Source organism: Falco punctatus (assembly GCF_963210335.1).
Source record: "Falco punctatus genome assembly, chromosome: Z".
NCBI lineage: Eukaryota > Metazoa > Chordata > Aves > Falconiformes > Falconidae > Falco > Falco punctatus.
The window spans coordinates 64,671,953-64,688,597 of NC_137586.1; the positions used below are offsets into that span (position 1 = coordinate 64,671,953).

Genomic DNA, 16,645 nt, shown 5'->3' on the forward strand with positions numbered 1-16,645 from the left:
AGCAGAGCACCTTGCCAGGGCTCTTCTGGGCCAATTTGGATAAATCCCTGCCTGCTGCTCTTGCAGCAAATAGAAGCTGCTCTTGCAGGCTGAAGACACCACTGGTGCCCTGGGCCTGGGGTCAAGAAGGAATTTTTCCCTCTGGGGAGACTGGCACCGGTCCTGGGGGATTTTTTGCCTTGCTTCGCCAACACTGAGCACAGCCCCTTGCCAGGGCTTCTCTGGGCTGTTTTTCTTAAGTGTCTGTGTTGCAGCACGAAAACATTGCAGGTACCCTGGGTCTCTTGGGAGATGCCACTTTTCAGCTGTCCCAGCATTCGTGGAAGTGCTGTTTTGTCCTTGATCTGCTGTTCATGTCATGTGTGTGCTGGTCTCAGCGTGGGAGCCTTGTGCTGCAGCCGTGCAGTGGCATGTATGTTCATGCCCGCAGGCCTGGCAGCGGCCTGGCATTGCTGGGACGGTTGGCTGGTTGCCCAAGCCTAACCTGGGTCAAGGTGCCTCAGCAGCCAGAGTGCAGGGCATGTTCAGCTGCTGCTTCCTGGCCACTCACACTCACCCTCAGGGATGCACTGAGAGCTGCCTCCAGCACCTGGTATTCTATATACCCAGGTTTCTTCCCATCCAGGTCTGCTCAGGCGCTTGCACGGTGCACCAGCGGTGGGGGCAAAGCCCTGCTCCACATTACATACTCACCCCTCTTTCTGCTCCACACTTCCAGCTCCACCCTGAGATGCTCCCCTCCTGTGCCACTCATAGATTGTGGGGGAGTAGAGAGGGAAGCAAGGAGGCCTCCTCACGACTTTTTCATCTGTACAATAGTTTGCAGTTGAGGGTGACATTATTGAGAGCCTCTGGGCAAGGATTAGGGGAAAAGCTAATAAAGCAGATGTTGTTGTGCCAATCTACTATAGGCACCCAGCCAGGATGATGGCACAGCTGTAGTATTCTAGAAGAAATTAAGGGAAATCTCCAGATCAGTTGCCCTTGTCCTTATGGGCAACTTCAACTTTCCAGATGTTCAGATGGGATCTGAAAAGCTCCAGGAAATTCCTGAAGCACACTGAAAACAACTTTTTGGTACAAGTACTAAGGGAGTGTAGAAGGAGATGCTGCTCTCTGTTCTCTGGTGTCCAGTGACAGGATGCAAGGGAATGGCTTAATGTCAGGGGAAGGTCAGACTGCATATTGGGACAAAGTTCTTTGCTGAGAGAGAGGTAGAGCACTGGAACAAGTCCCCAGGGAAGTGATCATGGCCCCAAGCCTGGTGGTGTTCAAGAAGCAGATGGTTTATCATTTGGGTGCCCTGTCAGGAGTTGGATTCAATGATCCTTATGGGTCCTTTACAAATCAGGATATTCTGTGATTTTATATCCTATATTTAACTGTCTCATAAGTACTTTTCACTTAAACACTAACTTACATAAACTTTATGAGAGAGGACAACTGAGTCCATTCATATGACAGTTAAAATTTTTTATGTAATTTTTTTTGATTTAGAAATTTAAAAAGCAGTTACCTTGCAACCTGCACAACAATTAGGAAAAAAAGAAATTTTTTTTTGTATTATGTATTACAGAGCACATGCTGCCTAGTATCTAATGAACTTCACAATACAAGTAGCTCAAAAAGGAATTTTTCAGATACAATATTATGTTCTGGATAGGACACCATAGTGCAATGTGGAAAAGAGGATTGAACACGTGGATTTATCATTCCTATGCATCCCCGGGCAAGTCATTCAATTGTTCTATTAGAGTCATCCATCTCCATAATGGGATTTAAAATCAAGTCTCTAACTTTCTGTTCATCTGGTCCATCTAAGGCCAGCTGCTAACTCACCCTGGCAGAGTGACCAGTTACAGAGACAGTTTATATGAGGTAATGCATACAAATGCAAGTATAAATACTGCTTGCTAGACTGTAAACTTCCTGGGACTTAGACTGTCTTTTTCTGTGTATCACTTTTTATGACCTATACAGATCACCACAATGAAGAATCACCACCCTGCTTTAAGGATCAGCTTTAGCACACTTCCAGTATTCTGGTCTTCGGAGCTAGAGCATTCATACCTATTATTTTTTTAAGTAGATGTTATATACATATCCTCCATATTCTGTTCTCCACACCATATAGCAAAGACTAGTTTCTAATTCAGTCCTCTCTAAGGCCTTATTATACATACAGACAGATATTTGAAAGCAGATCCTAGAATGTGAGTTGTATTGCTTGATTTTAGCAATACCAATAAGTATTTGACAATTTGGATATTTTCTATGTACCTGAGTGCCCCAGAATATTAATGAATTTGTCAATAATATTGTGTTGTGTAACTGCACATATACAATCTTAGAAATCACGTATTCATGGGTAGAAATAAATCCCCAAGTTGGAAAGGTGACTGAGTGCCAGTAGTCTTTGATTAATGTCATATCCCTTGAGGCAGAACAGCACTAGTGCTTCCTGTCATAAGTATACATTTTCCCACTGATTTCTTAATGCCTACTCTGAATCTTCTGCTTGCTTCCTTGTAATTAAATTCACATTGTTACTTGTGATAGAGAAATCAGGCAAGAAAGCTGCTGCACTGGACATACTTCTTTTCCTTTTTCTTTTCTTCACTACATCTAAGAATACTTACTGTGTAACCTTAGCACAGACAAATTGATCCAAACTCCTGTGCAGCACCCCAGTCATCTCTGAGTCTATGTTCTCTTTTGTTTTCCATTAGATGTGCTTCTGCATACTCTTAACCTATCAGTCTAAATAAATTAATTAGATGTGTATGACCCATTATCAATAGTGGATCTGGTAGCAACCCAAATTGCAATACCAGACCCAAGAGAATTCTTCTTGAAATGCTCTAGAAAGTATCTTTTTAGCATCATTGCTGTCACTGACCACAGACTAAAGAATTATTTTGATGGTTTTGTCCTTAATGTCTTCTTTCTTATATTACATGGCATGTTCAGCTTCACAAATGGTCTCTTTGAAAAAGAAAGATAATGCCTTGAATTACATTCAGACCAGCAAGACCTAGTGTATAGATAAAAGAAGATTTGGGAGATCAGGGTTCTCAGTTTTTCACTGACCTGCCAGGTTACACAAGCCAAAACGATACCATTCTCTTTGGTTAAAAGACAAAAATCTACACTTGCTGTTCAAATGCAACTGAACTGTGCAGATAACCTTTCTGCTTGCAAAGATGTAGCATTATGTCCCTGGTCACTTGGGACAAGATCCAAAATTCACTACAGTTATCCTTTCAAAGAAACCTTCTCGCTGACTTCCATGGATTCTCAAAGAGGCTCTTAGTTTTAGTTTGTGCTGAAGTTTAACTTACTTGTTCTCTCAAGATGCAAGGAGTTTCCTGGGAATTAAAGAGTAATGAGGGGAAATGGATGATAGAAGAGATTCCCTTGTCATTAATCAAGAGGAAATTCCACTTGCTGAAATTATTTCAGTTTCAGTCACAGTATAACCTTTAAGATGTCTTACCTCGAGACAAGTACAGTAAAGCTTTGAAAAATTTAAACATCTCTAAGAATACCAGAGCACTGAAAAATAGAGCCCATGAAATATGTTTACTTTTACTGAGTTGTTTTGGGGTTTTTTTCTCTCTGAAATGGTGAGTGGAAGTTTTCCTCCTTCCAAATAATAAGGGTTTGGCAATTCTTGATTCTTCAATGTTAGCAATATTTAGTAGGTGAGCAGTGAGCAGCCAAATAACAGAAGACCATGTGACAGAATACCATCAGGAGTGTATCTACTGATGCCATTTTTAGATTTGAAAACATGTTAGCCATCTTCAGTCACAGGAATTCCTGTCACAGACATTTTCATACACAATCTGACCTCATACTGTTACTGAAAGGGTCTGGAAAGAAACAGGAACAATCTGGTAAGTTACACCAACAGTCCTGGAAATGTGACAGCACAGGTGCGCTTACAGGGAGGTCCAGAATACATTCCAATATGCTTCAAGATAATTTTTTATCATAGAGTTCTAGATAGTCCTAGACTTGAGAGAGGAACAAAGACATTGCTTTTGTACCTAGTTTGGGAATATCCACTGGATACTTTCCATTCATTTTTATGTATGTAATGACCCATTTCCTTTTCAGATCAAATTCTTCTAACAGCTGTGGTGGCTTGCCACTGCCTGGATGTCAGATGCCCACCAAAGCTGCTCTATCACTCCCCTCCTCAGCTGGACAGGGGAGAGAAAACGTAACAAAAGGTTCATGGGTTGAGATAAGGACAGGGAGGGATCGCTCATCAATTACTGTCATAGGCATAACAGACTTAACATGGGAAAATTAATTTAATTACCAATCAAATCAGAGTAGGATAACGAGAAATAAAAACTAAAAACACCTTCACCCTACCCCTCCCTTCTTCCCATGTTTAATTTCACTTCCAATTTTCTCTACCTCCTCCCCTAGAGCTGTGCAGGGAGACGGGGAATTGGGGTTGCAGTCAATCCATCACACGTTGTCTCTGTCACTCCTTCCTGCTCCTGAAGGGGAGGTCTTCTCACACTCTTCCCTTGCTCCAGCTCAGGATCCCTCCCATAGGAGACAGTCTTCCACAAATTACTCCAATATGAGTCCTTCCCATAGGCTGCAGTTCTTCAGGAACTGCTCCAGTGTGGGTCCCCCATGGGGTCACCAGTCCTGCCAGCAAACCTGCTCCAGTGTGGGGTCACAACCTCCTTCAGGCATCCACCTGCTCCAGCCTGAGGTCCTCCATGGGCTGCTGAAGAATCTCTGCTTTGGTACCCGGAGCACCTCCTGCCCCTCCTTCTTCACTGGCCTTGGTGTCTGCAGAGTTGATTCTCTCACACATTCTCACTCCTCTCTCTGGCTGCAGTTGTTGCACAGCAACATTTTCCCCTTCTTTAATAAGTTATCCCAGAGGTGCTACCACCATCACTGGTGGGCTCAGCCTTGGCCAGCGGTGGGTCTGTCTTGGAGCTGTCTGGCCTTGGCTCTATCAGACATGGGGGAAGCTTCTATCAGCTTCCCACAGAAGCCACCTCTGTAGCCCCCCTGCTACCAAAACCTTGCCATGCAAACCCAGTACAAGTTTTCTTGCTGTCATTGAGAGCACAATTCATGACTAACTTTTATGTGAATTAGGAATTAGAATAAACTTTCTAGTGAGGTGTACACCATTTGGTTACATGTACTACTTCTGTCAGTGGAGAAGAAATAATCTTTTCCTACTTATTCTGAAGAAATATATTTCACAATTTGATTCTCCCTTTTCCAGAAGAATAAAGGTTTAAATAAAATAAAATAAAATAAAATAAAATAAAATAAAATAAAAAGATGTTTAAAAAACTTCCAGCTGCCCCTCTTCTTAAATTTAAATTTCCTCTGTTTAAATGATGGTTTTTCTCTTCCTGAACATGCCAATTCTAAATTTTGCCTTAAAGATAGTATTTGATAACCTTCTCTCAAATTTAACCTCTGTATAAAGTATGCTCTTACTGAAGTTCTGCTTTATGGTAGAACAAATAAAATGTTTACAATTACTTCCAAAGTATTCCAAAGTGTAAGTAAATGACTGCAAGATGAGTAATTCAAGTTCTCCTTTTAGAAAACACATTACATTTACGTGCAATTTAAATCCCTACTACGAAGGGATACAGTTATTTACAACACTCTGTGCGTGAACAATCTGCAAGTGTTAAAAAGAGATACAAGACAGTTAAAAGGACAAGTAAATACATGATAGAATCATAGAATCATTTAGGTTGGAAAAGACCTTTAAGATCATCAAGTCCAACCATTAACCTAAAAATGCGAAGTCCACCACTAAAACTGTTCTAATTAATAGCTACCCTAAGGTTATTCATTAATTAATTTGGAAACAAGTATGATCATTTTGAAGTGAAAATACCGGAAACATGAAGTTACAAGCACCACTCACTTTTTTAAATGGGGATTACATTTATAGAACCCCTTCCAACACAAATAATGAATGAAACAATACAAGCCTCCAAGCAGAAAGATCTTCAGGAAGAGAGAGGATAATTCGTTGCTGTTTGAATTGTATATGACCTGTTCTCAGCTACACATGTGACAATGCCATTCTAGCTTGCTAGAGGTGGCAAGGGAGAATCTCTGAAGCTATTGCAACATGCTGTGAAACCTCAGTAATGCCATACTACAGCCAACTGATTGCTCATCTGATTTGTAATAGGAAATACAGTGTTCTCACTTTCAGCAAACTAATAGAAGGCATGCTGATGAGAAAGGACTGGTTGCCCTGAGTGGGGTCAACCTGCAAGCGATATAGAACACTCACCACACTCATCACCTTCTTGCCTTACATGAAAGCTCACCCCCTGGTATTTTAATATAAGCATACACTATAAAAAATAATTCCAAAGCAAACATTGTCTGTATATATTCTTAAGGAGAGGGCCAAACATCTAAGACATGATAGCTGTAATAGTTAATGCCTTAATTTCACTTGGCTACTAGAACGATGAAAGCCGTGTAGGAACAGATACCTAACATGTAGATGGAACACAATGATCAAAGATGTAATTTTAGTAGGAACAAGTCAATTCTTTTAGTTGTAATTTTTGACAGAATGCAACAAGTACAAATCTTTCAATGTTAATAGAAATAAATTTAAAAATACTTATTTAAGAGAATGAAGTAAAAAAGGCAGAGTAAATAACCTTGTAGAATGTGGCATAACTTAATATTTGAAAACAAAGTTAATGTGGCATCAATGCAAAGTGAAGCTGGGATTGAAAACAGCCATGCCAAGGAAAATCAGTTAATGATTATGAAGAACTGTTATAACATAATAAGCATAAAACCAACTAATTTTGACTAAAGCACTTAAAAATGGTAGTCATAATTCATTAATTCAATAATTAGTTTAACTATTGGCTGTATGAAAAAAAAATTCATAACTGATGCTAGCCTAAATATCGTACCTAATACTCACTACTTGATTTGCTTTTATAAGCTACCTTATCATTTGTATTTACATAATTCTAGTTACATAGTTTCCTTAGAGATGTGGGATAAGTGAAGATAGTAATGAAACACAAGATACTAGACAAACTCTACTTCACAGAAATTGGATTATAAATTCACAAACAAATCTTGAAACTGCTAGATTTCTAATTCAGTAGCTAAATAATGACATTAATTTGCCTAACGTGCAATAAACAAACTCAGAAAATGGAAAAACACATTGAATTTCATATAATGTTATACAACCTGACTGCAATTGAAACACAAGCTGTTTTATGAATAAAACTTCGATAGTTATTAGTGATGATTTTTTGAAAGTTATATCCTGGAGGTTTTAAGTGTATATTTTTCAGATAGATTAAAAAACACCTCACAAATTATTTAAAGGAGTGTACTGCATGGCAATAATATGTAAAATCTTATTAATATAATCATTGCCTTTGCACCGCTCTGTTTAGATGTCCTTCCAACTCTAATCTGTTTATTGAAGTCTGAGAGTCATTAGGTTGTCTGTTTGGGGTCAAAAAACACCTTCTGAAAAAGGCATAACAAATTTCAAGAAAGAAGATTTTACTGAACTGAAAGGAAAAGTGAGTAAGATTTCTTTGGGGAATATATTTATTAGAAAAGTGGTTTAGGACAGTTTGTAGGTTCTAGAAGAAACTTCTTAAGAATGTACAGGTCAAGTAATCCAGTGCAAGGAATGGGAAGAATTGTTCTAGCTAAATTAGCTCTTCCACTATTTACACTATTAAGGGGGAGTATGAGAAGCAGACAAAAATAGAAGACAGTATTAGAATCAAAGAACTATAGAATAATTTAGATTGGAAAAGGCCTTTAAGATCATAAAGTCCAAACATAAACCTAATACTACAAGTACACCACTAAACCATGTCCCTAAGTGCCGGTCTTTTTAATACCTGTAGGCATGGTGATTCAACCCCTTCCCTAGGCAGCCAGTGAAGAAGTTCTTCCTAATATGCCATCTAAACCTCAGGCCATTTCCTCTTGTCCTGTCACTTGTTACTTGGGAGGACAGCCACCTTGCTACAGCCTCCTGTCAGGGAGTTACAGAGGGCAATAAGGTCTCCCCTCAGCCTCCTTCTCTCCAGGCTAAAGGACCCCAGTCCCCTCAGCCGCTCCTCATCAGACCTGTGCCCCAGCCCCTTCCCCAGCCCCGCTGCCCGTCTCTGGACACGCTGCAGCCCCTCAATGTCCCCCTTGCAGAGAGGGGCCCAGACCTGAACACAGGGTTCGAGGGGCGGCCTCAGCAGTGCCCAGTGCAGGGGGACGGTCACTGCCCTGGTCCTGCTGGCCACCCTGCTGGGGACACCAGCCAGGGTGCTGCTGGCCGCCTGGGCCCCCTGGGCACACTGCTGGCTCCTGCCCAGCCGGCCATCACCCAGCACCCCCAGGCCCTTTCCCACCAGGCCCTTTCCAGCCGCTCTGCCCCAGCCTGTAGCGCTGCGTGGGGCTGGTGTGACCCCAGGGCAGGACCCGGCACTGAGCCCTGCTGAACCTCACACCACTGGCCTGGGCCCATCGCTCCAGCCTGCCCAGGTCCCCCTGCAGAGCCTCCTGCCCTCAGGCACGTCAGCACTCTACTCTGCACCCAACCTGGTGTCACCAGCAAACTGACTGAGGATGCACTCGACCCCCTCATCCAGATCATTGATAAAGACACTAAACAGAAAAGGCCCCAACACTGAGCCCTGGGGAACACCACCTGTGACCAGCTGCCAACTGGATGTAACCCCATTCCCCACCACTCTTCGGGTCCAGCCATCCAGCCAGTTTTTTACTCAGCGAGGAGTGCGCCCATCCATGGGCAGCCAGCTTCTCCAGGAGAATGTGGTGGGAAACTGTGTCAAAGGCTCAACTGAAGTCCAGGCAGACAACATCCACGGCCTTTCCCTCATGCACTGAGCCAGTCATCTTGTCACAGCAGGACAGCAGCAGGTTAGTCAAGCAGGACCTGCCTTTCACAAACCCCTGCTGGCTGGGCCTGATGCCCTGGTTGTCCTGTACGTGCTGTGTGATGGCACCCAGAATGATCTATCTGCTCCATAACCTTCCCTGGCACCAGGGTCAGACCAACAGGGCTGTAGGTCCCTGGATCTTCCTAGCGGGACGTCTTGTAGATGGGCATCATGTTTGCCCAGCCAACTGGGACCTCCCCGATATAAGCAGGGCTGCAGATAAATGACTGAAAGTGGCTCAGTGAGCACTTCAGCCAGCTGCCTCAGTACCCTTGGGTGGATCCCATCCTGCCCCATAGACTTCTGTATGTCTAAGTGCTGTAGTAGGTCACTATCCATTTCCCCTTGGATTGTGGGGGCTTCATTCTGTTCCCTGTCCCTGTCTTTCCAGCTCAGGGGGACAGGTACCCCAAGAACAGCTGGTCCTTACTATTAAAGACTGAGGCAAAGGTGGCATTAAGTACCTCACTCTTTTCCTCAGCCTTTGTCACTATGCTTCCCCCAACATCCAACCAGGTATGGAGAGTCTCTGTAGCTCTCCATTTGTTGTTAACATATTCATAGAAACATTTTTTATTGTCTTTTTATGGCAGTAGCCAGATTAAGTTTTAGTTGGGCTTTGGCCCTTCTAATTTTCTCCCTGAAAAAACTCATGACATCCTTGTAGTCCTCCTGAGCTGCCTGCCCCTTCTTCCCAAGGTCATAAACTCTCTTTTTTTTCCTCACTTCCAGCCAAAGCTCTCTGTTCAGCCAGGCTGCTGTTCTTCCCTGACAGCTCGTCTTTCAGCATGTGGGGATAGCCTGCTCCTGCACCTTTACGATTTCCTTCTTGAGGAATGTCCAGCCTTTCTGGTCCCCTTTGCCCTTCAGGACTGCCTCCCAAGGGGCTCTGTCAACCAGGCTCCTCAACAGGCCAAAGTCAGCCCTCTGGAAGTCCAAGGTAGTGGTTCTGTTGACCCCACTCCTTACTCCTCCAAAAATTGAAAACACTGTCATTTCATGATCACTGTGTCTGAGACAGCCTCCAATGATCACATCACCCCAAGTCCTTCTCTTTTCACAAACAGCAGGTCCAGTGGTATGCCTTCCCTGGCTGGCTCACTCACCAGCTGTGTCAGGTAGTTATCTTCCATCTACTCCAGGAACCTCCTAGACTGTTTCCTCTCTGCTGTATTGTATTTCCAATGGACATCTGGTAAGCTCAAGTTCCCCACAAGAACAAAGGCTAGAGCTTGTGAGACTTCTCCCAGCTGCTTATAGAATATTTTGTCTTCCTTTTCATCCTGGGTGGGTGGTCTATAACAGACTCACACCATGATACCTGCCTTATTGGCCTTTCCCCTGGCACTTACCCATAAACACTTGACCCTCTCATCACCATTGTCAATCTCTAGACAGTCAAAACACTCCCTAACATATAGGGCTACCTTACTGCCTCTCCTTCCTTGCCTATCCCTTCTGAGTTTATAACCATCACTCCAGTTGTGTGAGATAGACCTCCCTAGCACACTTTCCATCAAACATTGGCATGCCGCCCCTAGGTTTATCTCTAGCAAGCCTGTTTTTTCACTTTCTCCCCCTTCAAATCTAATTTAAAACTCTTTCAATGAGCCCTGCTAACTCCCATACAAAGATCCTTTCCCCCCTTTAAGACAGGCATAACCCATCTGTCACCAGCAGGCCTGGTTTCATGTGGGCTGACACATGACCAAAAACCCCAAAATTCTGCCAGTGACACCATTCTTTAGAGTCATGTATTGATCTGCTAGGCCTTCCTGTTTCTTCCTTCACCACTCCCTGCAACTGGAAGGATAGAAAGGGTACGCTTTGTGCTCCTGATACCTTAACTGGTTGTCCCACAATGCTGAAGTCTTTTTTGACTGCCCTTGGACTTCTTATGCATCTTCATTGCTGCTTGTATGAAAAAGCAGTAATGGATAACAATCTGAGGGTTGTACCTCAGCCTTATGTGATGAGGAAGTTTCCTCATCACATCTTTAATCTGGGCCCCAGGGAGGCAGCAGACTTCTCTAACAAGCAGGTCCAGTCAGCATATTGGACCTTCTGTTCCCCTCAGAAGAGGGTGTCCTATGACAAAGACCCATCTCTTTATCTTTATGGAAGCAGTTTTAACAGAGGGCATAGGCTGACTTAACCTTGGCAACACCTCTGACCTAGATGAACCACTGTCCTTGTCATTGTTCATTTCCACTTCCACAGCAGGTTCCATAGGTGCACCTATTATGCAAGGGCACCTGGGAAAGTGAGGTAGTCACAGAGAAGATGTTGTGCTACGCAGGAACTTGTCGCCGTTGCACCTATGCCTTAAGTCACCGTGTCCTGCTGGATGAAGAGATAGGGAATGCACCATGTCATGTATCCTGTCTGCCTATTGCATCTGTCCCAGGGAAGACAGGGTGTGGTTCCAGTAGCCACTCACTCTCTCTCTCTTGCACTCCCTCATACTCTTCTTACTGACCTCCTCTGTGAGCTTTGTCACCTAAGCAGAGGAGTTCCTCTACCTGAGTGCACCTCCACAGTTGTGCCCACTGCTGCTGTCCTGTACTGGCATAAAGGTAGGGGACACCCTGCAGCCTGGCACCTGGGCAGGCAAATGCACAAGGCGAGATACAACTAGGCAAGACTATGAAAGCATAGTAAGGGAACAGTCTTTTGTGGTGATAGGAAGATTAGAGAAAGACTTGGTGTACTACAAAACAAATGAAGCTGGTAAGACTAAGGAGTCCTAATGTCTTCCTAATGTGTGTGTGTCCCCATATTTGGTGTTTGGTTTTGGGTTTTTTTTCTTTAAAATCTTTACTGGAAAAGGTTAATGGTGATGAGGCTCTTGGCACAGCTAATACCTGCAAGGTAACAATAAAAGCCAGGCTAGGGCTGGGAGAGGATATCCGATTTAATGGTTTGCTGTTGCCAAAATGGGAGACCTCAGGTGCTCTGCCACGTGTAGATACAAACACCCCCACACCAGTGCTGCCGGCCATATGCTCTCACTCTTTTGTGCTGGCTCTGGCATTTGTCAGACCTTGCTCTGAACCAGTTCAGCTTGCTAAATGGTTAAAAAGCAAATCCAGGAGCAAGTTACAGTTACAAGAAGGGATCGTTTTCCTACCAAAAACAGAGAACATGCAGGAAAATACATAGTAAATCTGTTGTATAAAACACTAGGGCAGCACTCCCTTTAGTCTATCCACCTACAGACGCTGCCAATGATGAAGGGTGAAGGGTAATGCAGAGTTCATAGAAGGGCAACGGAAATTAATAAAATAATGGAAAACGTGACTAACAGAGAACTCTAGAACTTGAGACTGTTTATTCAAAAAAGGACTGATGAGAAAAATGACAAGTCTTTATTCAAGTAAGCAATGCATAATAAAGCAAAAGTAATTAAAAATGGAAGAAGCCCGCTGGGAAGACTGTCACTCGAGGAAGACATGCAGTTAAGGCATACTTGTCATTTGGGATGTTGGGGGACATTAATTCCTGGTATTATTGCTTAACCGATTATTAATTCATACAAAGTTACGCAAGCCGGCCGTGCCGGGTACTGCTGGAGCCGGACTCGCCCTGCGCGGCCCTGCCCTGCGGCCCGCCGCGGCGGGGCAGCACCAACGGCGCTTCGCAGTTCCGATGAACGGGATGTCCCTGAAGTAGCTGGTGTTTGCCAGCTGGCAGCGGCAGGCGCGGGCAGCAGCGCCGGTGCCATGTCTGTATCTTCACCTGCGCGTACGAGGTTGCCGGCCACTCTCTCTCGCGTCGTCCGTGCTGGGGCACCGCCGGTGACCCGCGCGCGCCACGGGCCCGGTGCAGCGAGCACCGCAGCTGCCGGGCCTCCACGCCCCACTTCCGACCGGCAGACAGGCAGCTGCCGCGCCCCACCCGCAGCCCCGGGGGCAGCCACGGCCCCAGCGGCCCCCACCGCTGCTGCGGACGGCGGCGGGCGGCCAGAGCCCGGGGGGGCGGGGCGGGGCGGTGGCCGTGCCGCGGCAGCCCGCGCCGGAAGTGTCGCACCGCGCCGGGGCGGGGCCGCCGTTGCCAGGCGGAAGCGCGGTGACGGGCGGGCGTTGGCGTTTAAAGGCTTGGAGGCGGTAAAAGGGCGGTGAGTGGCGGTAGGGCTGGTGCTGTTCCCGTTCCGTTCTCTCCTCTTCCTCTGGAACGACCGTGCTTCCCGGCTCCCGCAGCCCCCAGGTGCAGCGGGGAGATGGTCTCCAGAGCTGCCGACCGGCTGCTCATCGTCGTCTCCGTCCTGGAAGGTAAGTGGGGGGCTGGGAGGGGTCGCGGGCTCCCGGCTGCTGGCCGTCGTCTCCGTCCCGGACGGAAAGTGAGGGGTGATCGCTGCCTCTAGGGGGAAGGGGCGAGTGTCTCTGATGGCGTGAGCGGCATAAGCCAAGCTGCGCTTAGCAAATTGGTTGTATTAATGAATCTGTGGGCGTACATACCTTAAAGCCTGGCCAGGCTACCGCCGGTTTGTTTCTGGAGGTGTTCGCCCAAAACGGTACTTAAAAGTGAATCGTGAATGTATCCTTCCTTTCCTGAAGAAAAAATATTTTTTGCGTGGCAGAACTCGCGTAGCCTGTGCTGTTGTTTAAACCCTATATCGCTGGTATTCCCAGTGGGTGCAAGGAATCGTTTGCCGCTGCTCCCTCTGTATCGAGTTTGTATGTAGGCAGAGAGCCCCGCACCCTGTTAGTCCTCTCTCTAGCCCCTCCGTACGGGCCGTGGAGGCCCAGCTCTCCCTGGATGGCCGTCGAGCCCTTTCAGCTGTGCCACCCTTGAAGAAAGATTTGGACCAAAATGTTGGAGCCCAGCCGGTGTCTTAACGATGATGATCAGGATAGTTTCATGTGGCTGCCTCTCCTTCTTTTTTTAAAAGGTAGTATCCTGGTGGTTTTATCCCCTATTGGCAATCTACTGCAAGCTTTTTTTTTTTTTAGTGTTAACTTAAATACCTAGCTAGTAATTATTTTTTTTTGTTTTTATTTCTACAGGTTACACTTACTGAGGTGTAATTAGTGTGTGAGTGTGGGGATGTTGTGTGGTTGGCTTTCCTGGTTCAGGTTGGGGTTTTTTGGTTGTGGTTGGGGTTTTTCTGAAAGCTTTCTCTTTGTCAAGTGATTTCTATTGTCGCTCTGGCCATTTATGTAGTTTGCCAAGGTAGCTTTAAAATAAGATCCTGTCCTCTGACATGCGTGTAGCTACACACACAATGTGGCATACGTAAGCTTTAAGTGTTGACTTCATTTTGTCATTTAAACTATTAATCAGAATATGGGATGATGCTGAACCCAGGACAAATCCTGTACAGTTTTAGGCATTCTTCTAATCTAGTACTGATTTTTCTGCAAGTAGTTGGAAAAACATCTTTCACTGCTTTCATTAAATTGTGATTTCCTGCTTTGGTGCGGGATGGTGATAAAATCTCAAGTGGAGGCAAAATGTTCAGTCTCTGTCTCACCTGTTCATTTGATCTGTTCTGATTCATAGGTTTACCAGTATTATAATAGTTTCCTGGTTTCTTTCTGTCTTTTCTGTCTTTGTTACTTAATATCTTGATATTTCTGGGTATTTCACAAATAGTCTGTGTCATGTTATGATCTTCTTTCTTATTTCTGCATAATAGTAAGACGTTTTTATTATATATGAAGAACATAGCTTTAGAATAAGCACCGAGAAGATGATATGAGAAATGTATTTTTATGTAATTGGTTTGTGGCATAAATCTGAGCTCCCACTTCATTTTTTAGTGATGGCAAGTGGCAATTACTCTTTTTACAGGGCGCTATTTTCCAAAACGACCCAAGCACATGCTTATAGTTGAAGCAAAATTTGATGGTGAACAGTTGGCTACTGATCCTGTAACGCATACCGATCAGCCAGAATTTGCTACAGAATTGGCTTGGGAACTTGATAGGAAAGCGCTTCATCAGCACAGGTAACACTAGAAAGTTAAGTCTAGTTTGGAGATAGTATTTGACTTTCTTGTCTTCAGAGGTACTGAAATACAATTTTTGTGTTGCTGTCATCTGAATATTTTTTTAGAAACTCTCTTTTACTTGTGAACTGATTTACCATAATATTGCCATAAGAAACAGAACTAGCATGTGGCAAGATCGGTGATGTTTAAAAATTCTAAAGTGTTTTTACACTACTGAAAGAAACCAAAGAACTCACAGCAAATGAATAATGCTATAGGTCAAGCTTTTTTATGTATACTGTGACACAGAATTAACTTCAAGGCTGAAAAGTTTATGTAAAGTGTTTTTGAAAATGTCAAATAGCAGACCTCAGAAATTGAGTAAGGCTTCAATAACTGTCATTTGGTTTTGATTTATTATTGTATTTTATCTATTTTCAAACATGATAAAAAGGCTGTATTTTCTTTCATGCTTGATGAGAGAAAAATGTCTCAACATACCTTATGCTAGACACCTTGCCTATGCGTCTTAAGTGATGATAGGTGCTTTACCCAAAAATCTTTTGCATAAGTACTGTTTATAAGATACCTTCACAAGTGAAATTCCCATTTCATGTGAGGTGCAGTTCTTATTTCTTGTATGTGGATGAGACTGAATTTGTCAGTAACATCTTTTTAATAGCACTTGAGGCTCTGTGAGACTCATGTACACTCCTCTTGCAACATTAATCCACCTGTTTCTCTCACAAAATGATGATTTTTTTAGACCTTCAATTAAAAACTCTGTTTCTGACCTACTAAAACTAGTTATGTAACTAATTTTATATCATTGATATGCTTGAAACTTACAAATTATTTTTGTGAACTAATTGCAGAGATAAATTTTACATTTTGGATTTCAACTGAGTTGTTCTTTCAGGCTGCAGCGAACACCTATTAAACTCCAGTGTTTTGCATTGGATCCTGTATCATCAGCTAAAGAGAATATAGGCTATATAGTACTTGATTTAAGGGCTGTGCAGGAAAAGAAACAGGTATGTTATGGATTATAAAGCTTTAGAAAGTTATTTTGACAACACTACTGTTGAAGATAGTAGGATTTGAATTAAGGCACAGGCAAAACTTTCAAGTATGGCTCCTAGCTGATCATATGCTTATTTTTCTTAGTGATGTCTTGACTCTGTATAAGAACATGGGCTTATGAGAATACTTTTGTATTAATCTTGCACTTCTGAATTTGAGAATTAAAACACTTTTAAGCAATTCCGTGATTTAATTGCCTGAAAAAAAATTATCAAAGCAATTGATTTTGAGCAATTGAATTGAGTCTTCATAATCCAATCAAGTCTTAAGGGTTTTTTAATCAGCCTCTGTGGAGGATGTGTTAGGTGATCAGAAGTTCTAGCCCCTTAACACAGCGTAAACGTAATACAATTTTTTATATAAATTTAATCAAAATTCTATGTTATGCTCGGCCAAAACAAAAATGAGGCCTGTTTGGAATTAAATCTTGTGAGGGAGGTCAAGGACAAGAAGGGCTTTGTCAAGTACTTCAGCAGGAGAAGGATGACTATGGCAAATGGGGGCCTGCTGCTAAATGAAGTGGGTGCCCTGGTGACAGAGGACGCAGAGAAGGCGGAGTTACTGAATGGCCTCTTTGCTTCAGTCTTTACCACCAAGGCCAGCCCCCAGGAATCCCAGACCTTGGAGGCAAGAGAGGAAGTCTGGAGAA

General features: G+C 43.7%; 1 protein-coding gene across 2 annotated transcripts in view; it reads left to right on the forward strand.

The window, feature by feature from the left end:
• The first annotated feature begins 6,030 nt into the window (after nucleotides 1-6,030).
• CEP120 (centrosomal protein 120) overlaps nucleotides 6,031-16,645 on the forward strand; it is a 51,956-nt gene continuing 41,341 nt past the window's right edge. Inside the window, exons 1-3 of one of the 2 annotated variants that reach the window (XM_080372650.1) lie at nucleotides 6,031-13,252; nucleotides 14,775-14,931; nucleotides 15,833-15,947. In XM_080372650.1, coding sequence (XP_080228776.1) covers nucleotides 13,201-13,252; nucleotides 14,775-14,931; nucleotides 15,833-15,947 — 324 coding nt within the window. In that variant the 5' untranslated portion in view covers nucleotides 6,031-13,200. The other variant, XM_080372649.1, reaches the window with a different exon arrangement.